This window comes from Protopterus annectens, chromosome 9.part0, assembly GCF_019279795.1.
Source record: "Protopterus annectens isolate FY-2018-M chromosome 9.part0, PAN1.0, whole genome shotgun sequence".
Classification (NCBI taxonomy): domain Eukaryota; kingdom Metazoa; phylum Chordata; order Ceratodontiformes; family Protopteridae; genus Protopterus; species Protopterus annectens.
This window is the reverse complement of record NC_056743.1, coordinates 703,730,602-703,748,566: the sequence shown is the minus strand read 5'-3', so window position 1 is coordinate 703,748,566 and position 17,965 is coordinate 703,730,602. Positions and strand designations below refer to the sequence as shown.

General features: G+C 45.8%; 1 protein-coding gene across 4 annotated transcripts in view; it reads right to left on the bottom strand.

The window, feature by feature from the left end:
* Positions 1-17,965, bottom strand: part of BRD2 (bromodomain containing 2) — a 1,415,611-nt gene that overhangs the window by 574,797 nt on the left and 822,849 nt on the right. For all 4 annotated transcript variants that reach the window (XM_044083332.1, XM_044083333.1, XM_044083331.1 and 1 more), the window contains one exon: positions 2,861-3,226. In XM_044083332.1, coding sequence (XP_043939267.1) covers positions 2,861-3,226 — 366 coding nt within the window. The remainder of the gene's footprint in view (positions 1-2,860; positions 3,227-17,965) is intronic.

Here is a 17,965-nt window from a genome sequence, read left to right as displayed (position 1 = left end):
ACCCTACACACACACCACACACACCCTACACACACACACACACCACACCCTACACACACACACACCTACACACACACACACACACACACACACACACACACCTACACACACCTATACACACACACACACACCTACACACACACACACACACCTATACCTACACACACACACACACACACACACACACACACACACACACACACACACACACACACACACACACACACACACACACACCTACACACACACACACACACACACACACACACACACACACACACACACCTACCTACACACACACACACACCTACACACACACACACACACACACACACACACACACACACACAAACTATACACACACTACACACACACACACACACACACACACACACACACACACACCTACACACACACACCTACACACACACACACACACACACACACACCTACACACCTACACACACACCCCTACACACACCTATACCCCCCTACACACACATACTCTTCTGCTGCACCCTGATCTGAATCTAAACTACTTCTCTCCCATCTTACTTTCTAATACTCTGCATATTTGTTTATCACTCTCGCCAGTACTTCTACACAGTTTGACAGAAGTTTTGATACCTCAGTATTTCACAATTAAGGTCTTTGTTCTCGTACACCAGTACTAGAATGTTGATTCTTCAGTCACCTGGGATAAACCCCTTCTCCCCCATACTCTGAATACCCTCAGCAGCCATGTCTCCCCTTGCTCACCAAATACTTCGATCATATCTGCCAGGATTTCATCTGAACTGCTGCTTGTTTTTACTTCGCTTGGGTTTCCTCTCCCTTCTCTGGCTATGCATGGGACAAGTACAGCTTCTATAGAGTCTCCATTCAGACACAAAGCAGCAACTAATACAGTTTTTCAAATCTGCAATATTAATTACCATTTACTTGACTATCAAAACTGACTTTAAATACCAGGCAACTTCGGTGAAAAGCACATTGTCTCCTCATTTTATCAAGCCAATGTCCCTTTACAACTCCTCTAAAAAGCTGCAAGAGAAACTCAAACTATGTCAGACTGAGGAGTCCAGTTCACTGTACAAACACTCCAGCATAGTTTTCCAACAGTTTTTAGTACGGGAAAACAGCCTTGCAAACCGAAATATAACTCAAATTCAATCTAGCAATGATTTCTCCAGCTGTAGTCAACTGCTAATTCCACTGTATACACCAAGTGCTAACTATTAAATAGGCTAAGATTAGTGAACCCAGACTGCAGAGGGAGGTGAACCCAGACTGCAGAGGGAGGGGAATAAGTCTTCTTACCTGCATGTGTCTTGAGATGAACACTCTACTACAACCCCTAGAGGACAATGGACAGAAAATATCCCTTCAATGAGAGCTACACATCAGTAATTGTTCAAAGTGATAAGCCCTCACACTGCCGCCACTGTACATTAATTCCTCAGGAACTTATTGGTATGCACAAAGAAATGACAAGGATAAAAAAAACTAATGGTTTCCTAGGTGACCGTTACAACTCTGTCATGCTCTTGCCCCATTAATGAAGAGTAAAGTGCCAACGGACCATAGGCTATCAGATACGACCAGAGATTAGCTAAATGTAACTTTGTGGAGCTTGCCTGTGGACAGTTTCACACCATACTTCAGCATTTCTGTGCATACAAGATCTGTACACTTGGTAAAGATGGTGTCACAAGTAACAGCCTTGGTAATGCAGAAGAATCACTTGTCAGCTTTACATCGGGCAAAGGACAGGATTTTCAGATGTGGAGCAATTTCCTGCACAAAACAGGAAAATGTACATTCTTAAAAATTAAGTCTTTTTCCCTTAAACCAACAAAATCAAAAGCCACACAAACTAACCTGTAAACATTACCAGTGATAATTTCACCTGATAAATCCTGCAGGCATAGGATTTAAGAATGCAGCAGGATACTATCCTTCAATACTATGTTTTCAGCTAAATGTGGCTCCTTCTAAATAAAGCTCAGTCTGGCACACGAGACACTGCAGGTTATACTTTCTTCAAAAAGTACTTATCCAGTACTATGACAACAAAAACAAAAATAAATGAACAGTCCTATTAGAGGCAAAGTTGATCAGACATGTCAGTGGGTGACATGCCTCTCAAATGCCTACATATGTTTTAATGCTCTCCTGTAGTTGTAACACTGCAGGATAATATCAAGCCACATATATCAGAACCAAGAACTAGCACCTTAGAAATCAATTCCTGGATCAAGGCTTGCATGCCACGTAATATTTAAACAAAAAAAGGGGAGGGGGGTGAAGGCAATTCAGCATTTCTGCAGAAAGAGCAGAAAATAATCTGAAAACAATTTTCAGCCACTAAAAATAAAAGTAAGGGAAGACTAATGGAAATATGATAGTACAGGATAGGCAACAGACTGGTAGCAAAATTATGCTCACCAAAGTGAAAGAGTCCCTTATGGTTTCATATGCCACTTGGAAAAAAATTTGGTTTCAAAGAAAGGATAAATTCTGCTTCAGTAAACGAATAAAAACTTTTCCTTCAGATAATTCTACCAAGTTTTACACATGTATGAGTTACGAAACACACACCGTTTCAAGTGGTAAAGCAATCTAACTCCATTCTGACTGTGTTCAATACTTCTATGGCACAGCAGTTTTGTTACGAGTCATCAGTAGGCAGTCTAGGTGTCTTGAAATAAAATAAGCCTAATGAAGCATGATCAGGGGAAAAGTATTTGAAGACTTCAGTGTGTATTATCATGTAATTTAATTTATCTTTAAATATCTGGACTTAACACACCACTTCAGGTTGAGCACAACTACCAAAAAGTACTTCCCCAGGACGTACTTTGATGGTGCTGAGGTCCATGGGGTGTTTAATGATGTCATGATAATCGTGAAGGCCAAGCATTTCAGTATCAACAGGCTTATAGAAAGGCCAAGCAATGGCAGCATATTTCTTGGACAACAGCTCTTTAAGAATTCCATTGCAGTACTTCAGTTGTTCTGACAGTTTCCCTTTTTTTGATGTTTGGTGCTGCTGAGAATCTGGGAGGTCTTTTTTAGGGGGTTTGATAGGTCTTCCACTCTCCCGTCTGACAGGGATCTTAGCTGGTTTTGCATCTATCATGATTGGAGAAGATTCCCCGCTTGTTAGCATAATTGAAGTAGTAGTTGGTGTTGTTGTATCGGCTTTTCTCTTAACTCCCTTTTTCTGCAATACAAAAAACAAACAAAAAACCCCATAAAACTTGCTAATGATCTAAAGTTATCAGTAAACTGCAATGCAATCAAAAATCAAAGACAACTTTTCCTATATCAAGTTAAGACTAAAATCCTACACATTTTAACTACTTTTTGTATAAACTATGTAGTAGTTTATTGTGTTGCCATTACTCCAGAATACTATCCCCACCAACTGAAAAATTCAGGACGTTAAACTTATGTTCAGCAAAGTAATCTTCTACTTTCTTAAGCAACCACACAACCTTGGCAAGTTGTAAACATATGCTCAGCACCTTCCACAGAAATACAACTCAAGTTAAAAATACAAATCAAGATGTCAAATAATGTCACGCCATGTCAAGATTTACTTCAACACAAATCCATATAAATGTTGCCATAAATGTGCACAGTCAACAAATTAGCTGGGTTTACCTCTTCTGATATACAGCCACATCTTGGTACAAACCATGAAATAGGCAGGCTGCAAACCAACTCCCACAGCACACCATGACATCCGAATACCAACCTATTTACTCTCCTAGAAAGGTGGAAGATGTTACTCAATCAGGGATACTTCAAATCAGGACTCTGTGGAAATCACCTTCCTCTATAGTCGCTGAGCAGTACTCAAAGACAGACAGATGGAGGGTAAAAACTCCAGGATGGAGAGGAGTGGAGTATGTGGACACTGTACAATTTAAATCAGACATCTGAGAAAAGTACAGCTGCGCAAGAACTTACAACAGTAGATATCTTACTCATCACTGCTGCAGTATTCCAAACTATTGGGTTATCTCGACAAATAACCAAAATGTCTGGCTTGGATACCAAAGCCAAAGCCTTCCACAAAGCTATATATCCGATTTATAATCAAAGCCCATAGGTGCAAGGGAACACAAGTGGATGCAACAGTATGAAACCTTAAACTACCTCAAAGCTAAGAGACCTGGAGACACCAGAGGATACAAGAAAAGCAAAAAAGTCAGTTAACAGGGGAGATGGCAGAGATGGCTCCCGGTCAGTCCATGAAATGAGATAAAGTAAAGGTTATGCACTTAACATAACTAATATCTGTACTGTCCCATTTTCGGCAGATTCAAGCTCTGGGGTATCTGGCCAGAACTCACCACCTTTTAGAAGCAGTGGATCCAGTACACTAGACTTCTCCCCTACCCACAATTCCATCCGTTTGCCCCAAAACATCTGAGAGTGTTTGCCTACTTATAATCAGAAAATTATTCCACTTCATCCATATTATAGGCTGGCACTTTTTATTAAAGAAGTGGCCCATAAATGGAGAACAGCAATCTGAGGCTGTAAAATGACAAGGTCGCTGGTAAGGACCTTCCATTCAAAGAGACACACCAGGAGACCATTCTGGAACGGGATGGAGAAATGCTGAACTGGACAAGATAACATGGATTTAGAAGTTATGTACTCACCATAACGTTCCATCTGAGTAGGTGTATTCATTTGTCTGCAACCAGCTATGGATCCAAGCTCTCAGCTCCTCCCCTCACCCATAATGCCCTGCTCTACCCTCATGACCTCAGATCGGGGTAACAAAGAATATGCAGGAAACTGAAAAGGCCAGGTGAATACACCTACTCAGATGGAACGTTATGGTGAGTACATAACTTCTAAATCTGAAGTAGGATATTCCATCATGGAAGGATATTCTAGATGCAAGATCCAACTTATAGTGAGAAATAAATGTATGAGATGAAGCCCGTGGCTGCTGCACAAATATCATCTAGAGGAATCCTAGCCTTGAAGGCTTGAATGGGCATGAACACGATAAGCCAATAAAATGCACTGTGAAATCAAATTGAATTTTGTAAAGGAAATAAACAGCTGGTCGGATTGCCTATGACCAGCTGTCCTGTTGAGATAAAATCTAAGTTGCCTGTGAACATCTAGTGAATGTAGCTTATATTCACCTTTGTTTTCATACTTAGGAAGAAAACAGGGAGGTTAATGGATTGATTAATGTGGTTGGTCCTGAGGGAGACACGGTCGGATAAAAGAGGTTTAGCTGATAAAGCTTGAAGTTCAGAAACTCTCTTGGCTGATGTAATGGCCACCAAAAAGGCTGTCTTGTAGGACAAGAATTTGAGATCCCTGTAGAACCAAAGAAAGGTCCCAAGGAGGAACTGCTTGTTTTATAGGGGCCTGAGAAGGAAAGTACCTTTAAGAAAAGTTGTGCACAATTTGGCTGACATAAGAGGATTAGACTCTTGCCCAATGTGGTAGTGAGAAATTGCCGCTAATTGGACTTTGACTGTGGAACTGCTGGCACCTTCATGAAAGAGAGAGGTTAGAAAATCAACCACAGGGAGAGGACGTGAAGGGATTTAGGCCTGCCGCTCGCCCCACACAGAGAAAGTGGATGGTTTGTGAGCCGCCACCAAAATAGCCTTTACCGTGAAGAAATACCGGAGTCCTTATCAAGAGTGGAACTGGAAGCCCCAGCGGTCAGCTTCAGGTTGTCCAGGTTCGGAGGAGGAATGCAGGATGGATGGGATATCAGATCCGAATGGGATCTAGAATCCAAGGAGGATTCACGAAAGTGAGACCTTAGGAAGGGGAACCAGATCTGTCGAGGCCAAAATGGAGCAATGAGAATCATTCTGCAACCCACCGAAGAACTTGCAGCATTAGAGGCAAGGGAGGATAGGCATACAGAAGACCGGGTGGCCAAGCATGCACCAGAGCCGCTCTTTGGGGTACTCCGGGAGGAGGCTTGGTGTTTGAGGGAGAAGCAAAAGATCGCATGAAGGGTTCCCTGACAATTGAGAGACCACCGTGAAGGGGTCAGAATGGTGCGACTGAGCTTGTCCGCTAGGATGTTGGACCCACGGAATGTGCGCTGCTATGAGAAAGCAGATTGCCCATTCCCAAACTCTCATGGCCTCACAAAGAGGGTAAGACCTTGTTCCTTGCTTGTTGATGTACCAGACAACAATTGTTCCCAAGGGAAGAAAGTCCTGAAGCTAGCAACGCTTAGAGCACTGCTCTCATCTCTAGAACATTGATATGCAGTAAGTTCTGAATCTCTCCACGTGCCTTGGTGCCCCTGGAGATCCGGGAGTGGAGCCACCACAAGAGGGACCGCTTGCAAGCCTTGCTGATTGCTATGGGATGATGCATGGGACCACTGTACTAAGAGCGCCCACTGTAGAATGCGATATTGAGCCTGGCAAGAGGAAGAAGTGCTATAGCGAAGCCATGGACCCTAGAGCCCTCAGGACCAACTCCGCTGGGACAGAACTTGAATGGAGAATGGCCCGCACCTGGAGCTGCAGATTTAGAACCCTGTCCGCAGTGAGGAAGGCTCAGTCTGGCCCCTATGAAATCTAATAGCTGTGAGGGCCAGGTTGGACTTTTTGTATTTATTGTGATGCCCAGAAATGGAGCAAGATGGAGAAAGGAGTCTCGCCAAGAGAAGTAGATGCCTTGTTGGTAAGGAGCCAGTCGTCCAGGTAGGGAAAGACCTGCACCCCTGAAGCCTCAGGTGGGCCGCTACCACTGCTAGTACTTTGGTAAACACCCTGGGGCTGTGGTGAGACCAAAGGGAAGGACCCGAACTGGTAGTGACTGGCTCCCAGCCGGAAGCGGAGAAACCGTCCATCAGGATGTGGTATTCTGTACGCGCCCTTGAGATCTATCGTCCAGTGATTTTCTCCCAGAAGGGGAGAATAGATTGTAGAGTGACCATTCGAATTTTTCTTTGGGGACTGCCAGATTCAAGAGAGAGAGGTCTAGGATTGGTCTTAGTTCCCCGCCTTTTGGCACTAAAAGAATCTGGAGTAGAACCCTGATCCGATCTGGTCTGGGGAACGGGCTGGATGGCTCTTTTCTTTAGCAGATGGCCAAAGCGGCCTCCCGCTGACCGGGTGGAACGCCTGGGAGGGACTTCAACTTTGGAAGGTGAAAGAAAGGAATGCGATATCCCTGGATATGATTTGGAGAACCCAGCGATGTTATGGACTCCCATGCCGCTAGGTGCCCAGCCCCGACTGCCTCCAGAGTAGAGCAGTCGGGCAACCAAGTTTCTGGGAGCCCCTAGGAGGCGTCCTCCCTGTCCTCCTCTGCCACGGAAGGACTGGTTGTCCGAGCAGGCTGGGACTGCTGACTTTCGGAACCACATCTTCTTCTGACCCTTTTGGTTCCTAGAATAGGGCCTCTGGGCAGAGAAGCGGATTCCGGCAGTCCTTCTCATGACGGGGTCTTGCCAAACAGAGCAGAACCATCAAAGGCTTCGCAACGACGCCTTGAAGGGCTCAGAAAAATGCAGTGACGGAGCAGGCCTGACGCCCAGTGACCAGTCCTGTCGAAGTATTTGTGACTGACCTAAGAGTGGCCATTTTGGTGGAGTGCAGAACTCTGTCCTCCTCGAAATGGAATGCAGCGATTCCTTAATAAGATCTCGCTGCATCCGAATAACATAAATAGTTCAGCGCCCTTACCGAGAAGGTCGCTGAACTGAACATCCGCTTCCCCAAGCGGTCCATCATCCGAGACTCCTTGCTCGGTGGGTGGACTGAGGACTCTCCTGAGCCAGTTCCAACATGGCATCTACGGAGGCCCGCCTCCAATGGGTCCTGTCGGCGGGCGCTGGGATCCTATATCCTCTTTTGGGGAATTGGCTCCACGGGTGTCGGTTCCTTCCACGCCCTGGTGGTAATAAGGTCCACCAGGGGTGGCAGGGGGACACGAATGCCTCCAAGAACACGGACTCGTCCGAGGAAGACTTGGGGCAGACCACCCCCATTTCCATGATGTCTCCAAGGAGACATCCTCGGGGTGACCGTGGGGAGCCTTCCTTCCTCCAAGTCCGTGTCTTCAGTGAGCCTCTGGGGGCTATCAGAGGAGTCCTCAGCAGCAGCTCCATGGGAGCAACTTGGGGCACAGAAACGGGCTGTCCCAGGGGCCGGATGGTGGAAGCCTGGCCCAGTGCAGAGGGAGCGGGGCCGGGCGAAGCAAGTGCCGGGGTCCGGAGACCCTCAACAGAGCCCTCTCCACTACATCAAAGCGAGCCCGACCAAAGGATCCGACAATCGCCTCGGATCCGAAGAGTGGATCAGAGCCGCGCACTCGGATCCGGCGACAGTGCCCGCCCACACAGACGGCGCCAAGGAGCACTGATCCTCGGATCCTGCTCGATCCAGGCTCCGAGATCGGATCCGGATCCGAAGTACTATCGGCCCGACCTTCCCCGCCCGGCTGCTCGGCTCAGTTGCTCGAACCCGGTAGCGGGTGGAGAAGGAAAGCAGCCTAAAAGGGTGTTGAGGGGAGGCAAGAGCACTCCCATCTGCATCTGGGCCTGGATGAACCTTCTCATCATCCGTCCAGATCAGCATCAGAAAGGCTATGGGTAGATCTCACGAGGCTACCGAGGTAGGCCTGGAATGCCTCGATAGCCTCGACGGAGATCGGTCTCCTCCTCCTCAGGACCCGGTGAAGGATCCGAGAAGGAGGAGACGGGAGCCGGGAGAAGCTTGGCTGGCGGGCCGAAACAGAGGTCAACCCTCTCCTCCAGAAGCGGGAGTTTGAGTCCCAGGAGCAGGAGGAACGGCTGTATCCACAAGAGTCCCGAAGGGAGGTCGAGGCGCCGCCCCGCGGTAAAAGACCCGCCAAGACCAGCTTGGACCTCCGCTCCTCAGTGCCCTGGGGTTGAACCCTGCACAAATGGAACAACCAGATGTGAGGTGTTCAACCCCAAGACACCGAGTGTGGCCATCAGCGGTGAGAGCTACCACTCGGAGCATTTAGAAAATATGGACTTAGGCTGATCAGCCATAGTCTCTGGCATTTAACCTAAAGTTAAAAAAGTAACTTAAACAATAAAAGCACACAGGCCTCACACACACTTAATGCAGCGAGGGAGGGAATAAAAACTTACTACTGAAAATTAAATTAAACTAAAAACAGTCAATAATAATAGGAAACCTACAACTTTCACACAAAAAAGGCTAAAGAAGGAAAAAATTCTCTATTTTTAACAAGAAAAATCCACTTAGCTGAGAGCTATGAAATCCACATCTAGTTACCAGCGCGGCAAACAAGATCTGAGGTCATGAGGGTAGAGCAGGGCATTATGGGTGAGGGGAGGAGCTGAGAGCTTGGATCCATAGCTGGAAAACCATGCCGGTTCGGATCCGATATCGGATCCATAACCCACAGGTTGCAGACAAATGAATATCCTACTTCAGATCTATTGTTATGCTAAGGACATACATTTTCATATATGCCATTTTTTTGTCCGCTTCAACATCTGGGACAGATTTCCACACTACCAAACCCTTGGGAAGTACTAAGGAAGGATATTCCTGAGAATGGTGGAGAAAAAGGATGCACGGGATCTGGACTGTACATCTAGCTTATAGTAAGACACAAATGTGTGGACGGCAGACCAAGTAGCTGTAGCACAAATTTCATCAATAAGAACTTTGTACTTAAAGGCAGTAGAAACAGTTATAGCTGTTACACAAGAAACCAAAAGCTCATTCTGCAACAATAGTCCCAACTTGTCACTGACAGACTACAGAATTAGCCTAGATAGTGGCCTTAGACATACTTTGGCCCAGTTTGGCTTTGGATCAGACTTCCTTATATCTTTAATCCAGTGCAGATAAAATCTGAAATGTCTATGAAATCAATCCAATAAATGTTAGGCATTTTCCTTTATTAGGAAATTTTGAGACTACTACTACTACCAGAGTGATAGTCTGGCTAAGGTTCATTTCGGATGCTACTACTGTGAGGAATGTGGGATTCGTTTTCAAAGAAACACCACCCTTATGGAAGATCATATAAGCAGGCTAACAGGACAGTGCTTGCAATTTGAAAATTCTCTAAGGAGGAAGCAATGGCCACCAGAAAAATGTTTTTAAGCAAGAAATTTCAAATCCACTGTGGCCGCTGGTTACAAAGATGCCAGAGTTACAGGCTGTAGCATGACAGTCATGTCCCATGGAGGAACTGGATTCTTTACAGGAGGTCTTGGTAAAACAGCTCCTTGCAGAAAGGCCTTGAAAATCATTAGTGAAGCTATGAATGTTTGATTGCTACCTACGTGGAAACAGGAAATGGCTGCTAACTAAACCTTGACAGTTGAAAAATAGACCTTTTGTAAAAGACCTGACAAATCCAGGACGGAAGTAAAAGATGCAAGAAAGGATCTACTCCACTGGAAGACCAAAAAGAAAACCTTTTCCACTTGCTGAGATAAACTTACTTTGCTTTTGTGAAGCTGATAAAATACTAACCACGAAGTGGATAGCGTGGCATCTCTGGCCACCATTAAAATTGGAGGAACCATGCGGTTAGCTTCAAGGTCTTTACATCCACTGCAATTCAATGTTCCAGGTGGAGGGACTAGATAAGGCCAGAGGAATGGGGAACCAGACTTGCTGGGGGCAAAATGAAACAATGAGGTTTACTTTAGTCTTGCATCTTCTGGCTTTCTGAATTTTATCATTGGTATTGGATGGTTGGGTGGGGGGTGTACGGATGACTTGAAGGCCAACTGAGGATTACAGCATCCCTCTGGAGACAGACCCTGTGGAAAGATTAGGGCAAAGTCACTGCTGCACTTGTTTAGGCTGGAAGCAAAAATCTTGTAGCAAGGTTAGCCCGAGTGAGTGAATATTTAAGTTGTCACTACCTGACTAAGGGACTACTCGTGAAGCAGAAAAATGGATAAGCTCAACTTGTCTGCTAGAACACTGGAAGCCCCCGTAATAAGAGGTGCAAAGAGGAGACCAGAAGAAATTGTCCACTGCCACTCTCTCATAGCCTCTCGGAAAACTGGATATGAATGGGTGTCCCCATTTTATGTCGATGTACCAGACTACTGCCATGCTGTCCATCTGGATATAACAGCTGGCAAGCCAATCGCAGCAAGCTGTCATTTGTCTGAGGTGGATCAGCTTGGACTCCTGTTTCAGTGGGGTGTGTGGGGGGGGGGGATGGAGAACAGGTAGGGTCAGGATAGGTAGGAGGGCTGAGGTGGGCTGGAATGTCCAGGGGAAGGATTGAAAAAGGCTGATAAAGCAAATCAGTCTTTTCAATCTCTACCTTGGCAGCTTGTCTGATCAGCTTATCTGTGGATTACTGGCTTGTGTTTGAACTACGTGGGTGATCCAAGAACAAGGTAGGAGCCTTTTGTTTGTTTTTGATTTAATCACAGGCTTTAGTGGTATTTATCTGTATAATCTGTACTATGTTTAGTTAATAGTGTAGGAAGCTTAGGGTATTATGCTTAAAGGCATGCAAGCAGTTTTTCAGCAGATAAGTGGGGGTAATGTTGAATTAATTTGGTGTGTTATAATTGGATTTTGTTTTGCAGGCCTGTATTTCGATGCTACAAGCAAGGGTAGGAATTAAGGTTGTACTTGTAAGGTATCAAGTAAGTAGTTAACCAAGGATTTGCACTGACTGAATTAAAGCATAGTTAAAGAGAAATAACTAGGGCACATGCCCCTTGGAAGGCCTGGGGTTATACATGAGACAAAGGAAGTGTTAAAAAAAAAAAAAAAAAAAGAGGTATACACGAGGGGGGGGGGTGATATGGTTGAGGCTTAGTTGCAAGCAGCTGAAGCCTACAGTTAGGAAATGCACGGAGATTAGGTTACAAACAGGCTAGGCAGTAAAACATGTACTTGAAGGTACCAGACTCAATTTAAATACCAATAGGTTTAAATTAATACTTCAAGTAGAGTTTACTATGGGATTAAGGCTTACTTAAGGCATGAAACAAAGGCACACATGCCTAAGTGTGACCTGGGATTCAGGGAGGAGATGCAAAAGGTTTTAGCAAAAGCCGAAATTGTTTTTCTTAGCAATCTAGCAAACAATAGTCGTGGCCTGCAATTAATTAGATGGCTGGGGTCAGTGGAGAATCACATGGCAAGGCTAATGAGTTGGGGCCTGCTTGTATGCTTAATACAATATAAATCATGTTTGGTTCACTAACTTGTGCTTAATGCAACTAAATCACATCTGGTTAATTTCTTAGCAAATAAAATGAAATTAATAAAAAAATAATAATACTACATAATTTAGCTGAGTGGGTCATTAAAGTGAACCCAAGTCTTATGGAATTTACAGCCATTTGCAGGTTCTAAATAAATACATGGGGTAATTCTGGATAGAAAAGTTTGGCAAAAAGTGGAAACTCTTGTTCAGGACCGCAAAGCCAATGCTTACGTTTGATAACCCTGTGGATTTATTTGTTTATCTGCCAACTAACACATTACTAAACCTTGGTGAAGTTTTCGCATATGCATTCCGGCCAATGGTAGCATGGGGATGGTTGCTGCCATCAATCCCAGGAGTCAAAGGAATCGCCTTGTAGTGACTGTCTGGAAGAACAAAACTTCCTGGAAGTGGGAAGCTAGAGATAGAGCCTTGTCCTGTGGGAGAAAGGCTTTCATTTGGTCTGTATTGATTCTGCAACCTAGGAATATCTTGTCCTTGTCTGGGTTCAGGGAGGACTTCTTGAGGTTTGGGGTGAACCCCAGGCTTTGGAGAAGGGACATAGTGAAGTGTAGATGTCTTTAAGAAGGAATCTTCTGACTGTGCCAGGATAAGGATGTCATCCAGATATGGGTAAATCTGGATTCCATGGGTCCTGCAGAAGGCAATGGCTGGGGCTAGGGCACTTTGTAAACACTCTTGGGGCAGTGGATAAGCCAAAAGAGCAAGGTCGTAAACTGGAAGTGGGAGGACTGGCCAGAGAAAATGCAGGAAACGTTTGTGAGAGGCCCTGATAGGAATGTGCAGGTAAGCATCTTTTAGGTCCAAGGTGACCATGAAAGCATTTGAGGGTATGAGGGGCAAGATAGTGGGCAGTGACAGCATTTTGAAGGATGGTACCTGCAGGTAAAGGTTTAGGAAGGAGAGATCCAAAATAGGTCTCCAGGGGCCGTCCTTTCAAATGACCAGGAACAGACTGGAGTAGAATCCCTTTCTTTCCTGCCCCGTGGGAACAGGCTCTATTGTGCCTTGTTGTTGCAGGTCTGACAGAATTTGTGGAAGGAGATGGCACTGTTTTTTTTGGGGGGGAAATGGAATGCCTTTGAGGGGGGAAATTTGTTTCCAGCATAGGAAGTATCCTTTTTGAATAATGGTCAATACCCACTGGTCTGTGGAGATTTTCTGCCAGAAGGGGAAACAGTGGGTAATGCGAGCTGAAGGGGCAGATGAGCAAGGCAGTCATGCATTATTGGGACCTCCCCTGTCCTGAAAGGGTTGTTCAGGTTGAGAAGGTGGGCCTTGATGAAAAATGTCTTCTAGTTCCTCTTCTGAGTCTGGAGGAGGGGGCAGCAGAATGCGGGTTACACCTAACAATGGTAGTCTTAGCTGGGTAGTGCCTATAAAATTTGGGTACAGGGGATACCAGGAGATGTTTAATATCCTGTAACTCTTTGCTTTTTTTCTTTTAGATTCTTAAATAGGTCTGCAGATTGCTTTCCAAAGAGGAATTTGTTATCCAGGGAAGCAGCCAAGATTTTGGACTCAAGTCCTCTGACAGATTTTGTAGTCTAAGTCAAGAATATATCCTAAAAACAGATGCTGATGCTGCAGAGCGAGAAGCTTCTGCAGCATTGTAGCTACGTCTTACATAGAGTGTCTAGCCACTTGTAGTGCTAAGGATAATTTGGAGGCGATATCAGTTTTAACGGGACTGTCAGGAATAGAAGCCAACACAGAGGTGGCGTGGGATACTAAGTCCAGGGCATACTTGGTCATGTGAGATTAATAGTCAACGGCTCTGAAGGCCAAAGTGCAGGAAGTGTACACCTTCTTGCCTATCCTATCCATGGATTTGCTATGTTTATATGTGGGCAATAGGGAGGCAGAAGTTAACAACCTAGACTGTTTATCCAGGGCAGTGGCAATCACTGCTGGGTCTGCTAAAGGTGGCTTTGAGGAATTTTTGTTCCTCTGGCACCTTGCAAAAGTGGTCTGGGCATTTAGGTGCAGGGGGCTGAGAGTCAGGAGTTCTACAGGCTGCAGAAAATGCATCCAAGTTTGCAGGAAAGAGGGGGAACGGATGAAGGGGAGGGGGGACTCCACTTGCAGCAGTTCAAAGCATCTTTTTTGGGTTTCTGTCATCTGGGAAGTATCCCATTTGAAGTAGTCTTTCATTTTTGGCGATGGTTTCACCAAATGCAATGGTCCTCAGGTGGGGAATCCCCATCCACAGAATCCTCATCAGGAGAGTAATATTCCATGGGAGAAGCAATCCGGGATGAATAAGAGATGGATTCACCAGAGAAAGAGTAGGTAGACTCATGCTCTTCTTCCTCCGGGAGGGGAGCCATAGGAAAAAAAGAAGCAGAGGCAGGCCTAGGGCTTAGCAGAGGCAATGTAGTTGTGGGTGAGGCAGAAGGCCTAAGGGCCTGCATAAGAGAGGAAGTGAAGCCTCCCAGTTTGGAGGGGCTTCCGAAGCAGGTGAAATGTTTAGTTTTCGGCTTCTTTTTGGTTGGAGTCAGTCTAGAGATGGGTTTGGCAGCAGGTGTATCCGAGGCCTGGATCCCGGTCGAAGGAACCCCCAAATCTGGTTCCCCCTCAACAGAGACGGGCGTTGGTGTCTGAGAAAGCTCCGTGGACGTGCTGGACATCGGCTGTGCAGCGGCCTCCGTGAGGGAGGTACATGGAGACGATGGATCGGTCAAATGCTCAACTCCTATATCAGTAGTTGGCAGGCTGTCAAGGTGCGAAGCAGCAGGTGATGAAGTCCTTCTTACACGGAGGTTCTTGGAGGCCTCCAAAGCAGGATCCATCCCGACAGCCAGCCGTTTGAGGCACTGGTTTTCTAATAAAGGTTTAGAGCTGCCAGACGGCTACATAAGGTCTTAGGCACAAAAGATTTACAAACAGTGCAGGTGTTCTGGTCGTGTTCCCAGCCTAAGCAGAAAACGCATTTATCATGGGTGCCCTTAAGGGGAATCTGCCGCCTGCATTGGCACTTTCCCTTTTTACCTGACATCAGCTGAAAGCTACAACAACCAAGCCTAAGCAATGCGAAAGATCGGTAAAATATCAGAAATGCAAAAAACCCAATGGGTTACTTATCTATAGTCGATCCGACGTTGTCTGGAGAACGATCGTACAATGCAAAGTAGTCTGCAGCTGAAAAATTCTGAGGATTGTGAGTGCAGAAGTCATACATAGGGTTTCCCTGGTTTTATGGCCCTACTTGTGATGTCCCACGCAGCTACAACAGCCAAGCTGAAGTGTTTGTATAGGAGCCGACATACGGGTTTGCCTGAAGGCAGGAAATCCCACACCAAGAATACTGTAACATAGGAACACAGAAGGACATCTAAGATGGATGGAAGCGGTTTTGAAGGCTTATCAGCTGAAACTGATACAGTGCCAGGGCCTGCAACAGGGCACTTAAAAAAATTTGGTTTGCTCGGGGATCTTGTAGATTCTGTCAAGCCTTCGAAGGGCAGGGGGCTGTGAATGAGGATTCACAGAAACTGCATTAAAAGCATCCAGAAATGCTGGCAAGACTGGAGGTACAGCTGAAGGTGCAGCGGTGTCCAGTTGCAGAAGTTCATATCTTTTCTGTACCTCTGACATCTCAGTAAAATCTCACTTAAAAAAAAAAACCTCCCTCATTTTGGAAATGGTTGCCACAAAGGTGAGATCCTCACCTGGACTGTGTTTCAGCAGAATCCTCCTCTGGGGAGGCATAACCAAGGGGAGATGAGAGCTGAGAGATATAGAAGAGTCCTCTGAAGAGGAATCAGAAGAATCCACAGCTTCAGGTTGAGAAATATCTTGAACCTGAGGTGTAGGGCTAATTTACAGGGGGATCCACTGGACAGGATGAGGGTGTAGCAAACCTAAGAACCATAAAGGCATTGAGAAAATGCCTGCCAGTCTGGCTGGCTCTCAACAAGAGGAGGAATGCATTTGGTTTTCTGCCCAGGGAAGGCAGAGAGGGCATAGGGGCCAAGGTAGGCCTAAGTTCGCCAACATCTACAGTAGTGGAAGGACCTGTCTGGATGGCCTGTATAAGCAGAGATTCCCCCTAATCGTCGGAAGCAGACATCTGCATTACCTCAGAAGACATGCCTTCTGCTCTGGGTTCTGTGGCTTCCCAGACGGTAGCCGCTATACCCCTACTGGTAAGCATTTGAATGCTTCTCCAGGCAAACGGCCACAGGAGGGATGTCGGGTGGAAGAGGTGCAGCAATAGATTCATGCCTAGCAACTTTGGCCTTTTTCTTAGGTGGCATGATGGGCTGACAGGACAGCCCTTCGTAATTAAAGCTAAGCACTTAAGGAGCTGATTCTCTAGATACAGTTTCAGAGCTTACAGACGCCTGGTAAGGTTTTAGGGACAAAGACGTGGCAGATCGCGCAGACTTGTGGTCGTGCACTTACCATAAATATAGATGATATGAATCTATTTACTGCTGCAGTCATCACACTTGGGTTATCCTGTCAGGAGTAGCCCAAAGTCAGCCAAATACCAGAGGCTTAGTACTTCTGTGTTGGTTGCTGTCGCTTCAGGACTGACATGGTATAAAAACAGGCAGCCGATGCTGTTTTTCTTGGCCCAAATGTCAGGAGACCCCAAACAGGGAGTTAAATTATGGCGGAAAAACACCACCAGTAAAAAGTAAATACTAATAGCCCTGTAAGGAATGAGGAAGAGAGAGAGAGTGAACAAAGGTGCTGGAGGGTGGGAAACCAGGACAGCAACAGTGAATACTCGGACATCTACATTTATGGTCAGCGTACACAATTGCACTATGTTCTTAGTGTTTCACGGTTGCAGTCATCACACACAGGTTGATTCCCAAAGCTGAAGAATGAGTGGAGGCAGTCAAGAAGAGTCGGGCTGGCTAGTATGTCCTGCAGGACTGCAGTTGCAAATCCCAACATGGATTTGGAAAAGATAAGCAAGGTGGCAATGCTTGGTGAAGGTATGAACAGAACTCCAAAGTTGCAGCTTCCAGAATGGCCCTGGTAGGGACTCTTCTGAGAAAGGCTGCAGAGGTTGAAGTTGCCCTACTGGAATGCTTTCTGACCCCTGAGGGGGTGGTTTCCCGTGCTGTTTAACAAAAATGGATACAGTGTGCTATCCATTTGGAGATTGTTTGTTTTGATATGGCCTTGCCCTCTGCCCTTGGTGCACAGCTGACTAGTAACTGGTCAGATTTCCTAAAGAGCTTAGTCCTATCCAGGTAGAATCTGAGCTGTCTCTGCACAATTAAAGAATGAATGATAATTTCCCCCTTATTTTGAGGATTAAGTAAAAAGGTAGGCGAATGGACAGATTGGTTGAAAGTCACACTGGGCACCACTTTAAGCATGAAAGTTGGGTTAGTCCTGAGGGAGACCCTGTCAGCATGAAAGATAATGAAGGGTTCCACAGCCATAAGTGCCTGTAGCTGAGGCACTCTTCTAGCTGAAGTGATGGTCAGAAGCAAGTCTGTTTTCCAGGAGAGGAATTTTAACTCTGCTATGCTGCAGGCTCAAAGGGGGTTAAGCGTGAGCTCTTCCAACACAAAGGTAAGGTCCCAGGTAGGGGCTCTTCTTGGTGGCCTTAAGTTGTTAGCCCCTCTCAGGACCTACAAATGAGAGAGTGAGAAAAGAGGTGGCTCCTTGCTGGAATGAGCAGATAAGGCAGAGGCATGGATCTTAATGGAAGAGAAGGATAGGCCCCTGTGAAGTAGGACTCCTAGGTAATCCAGGA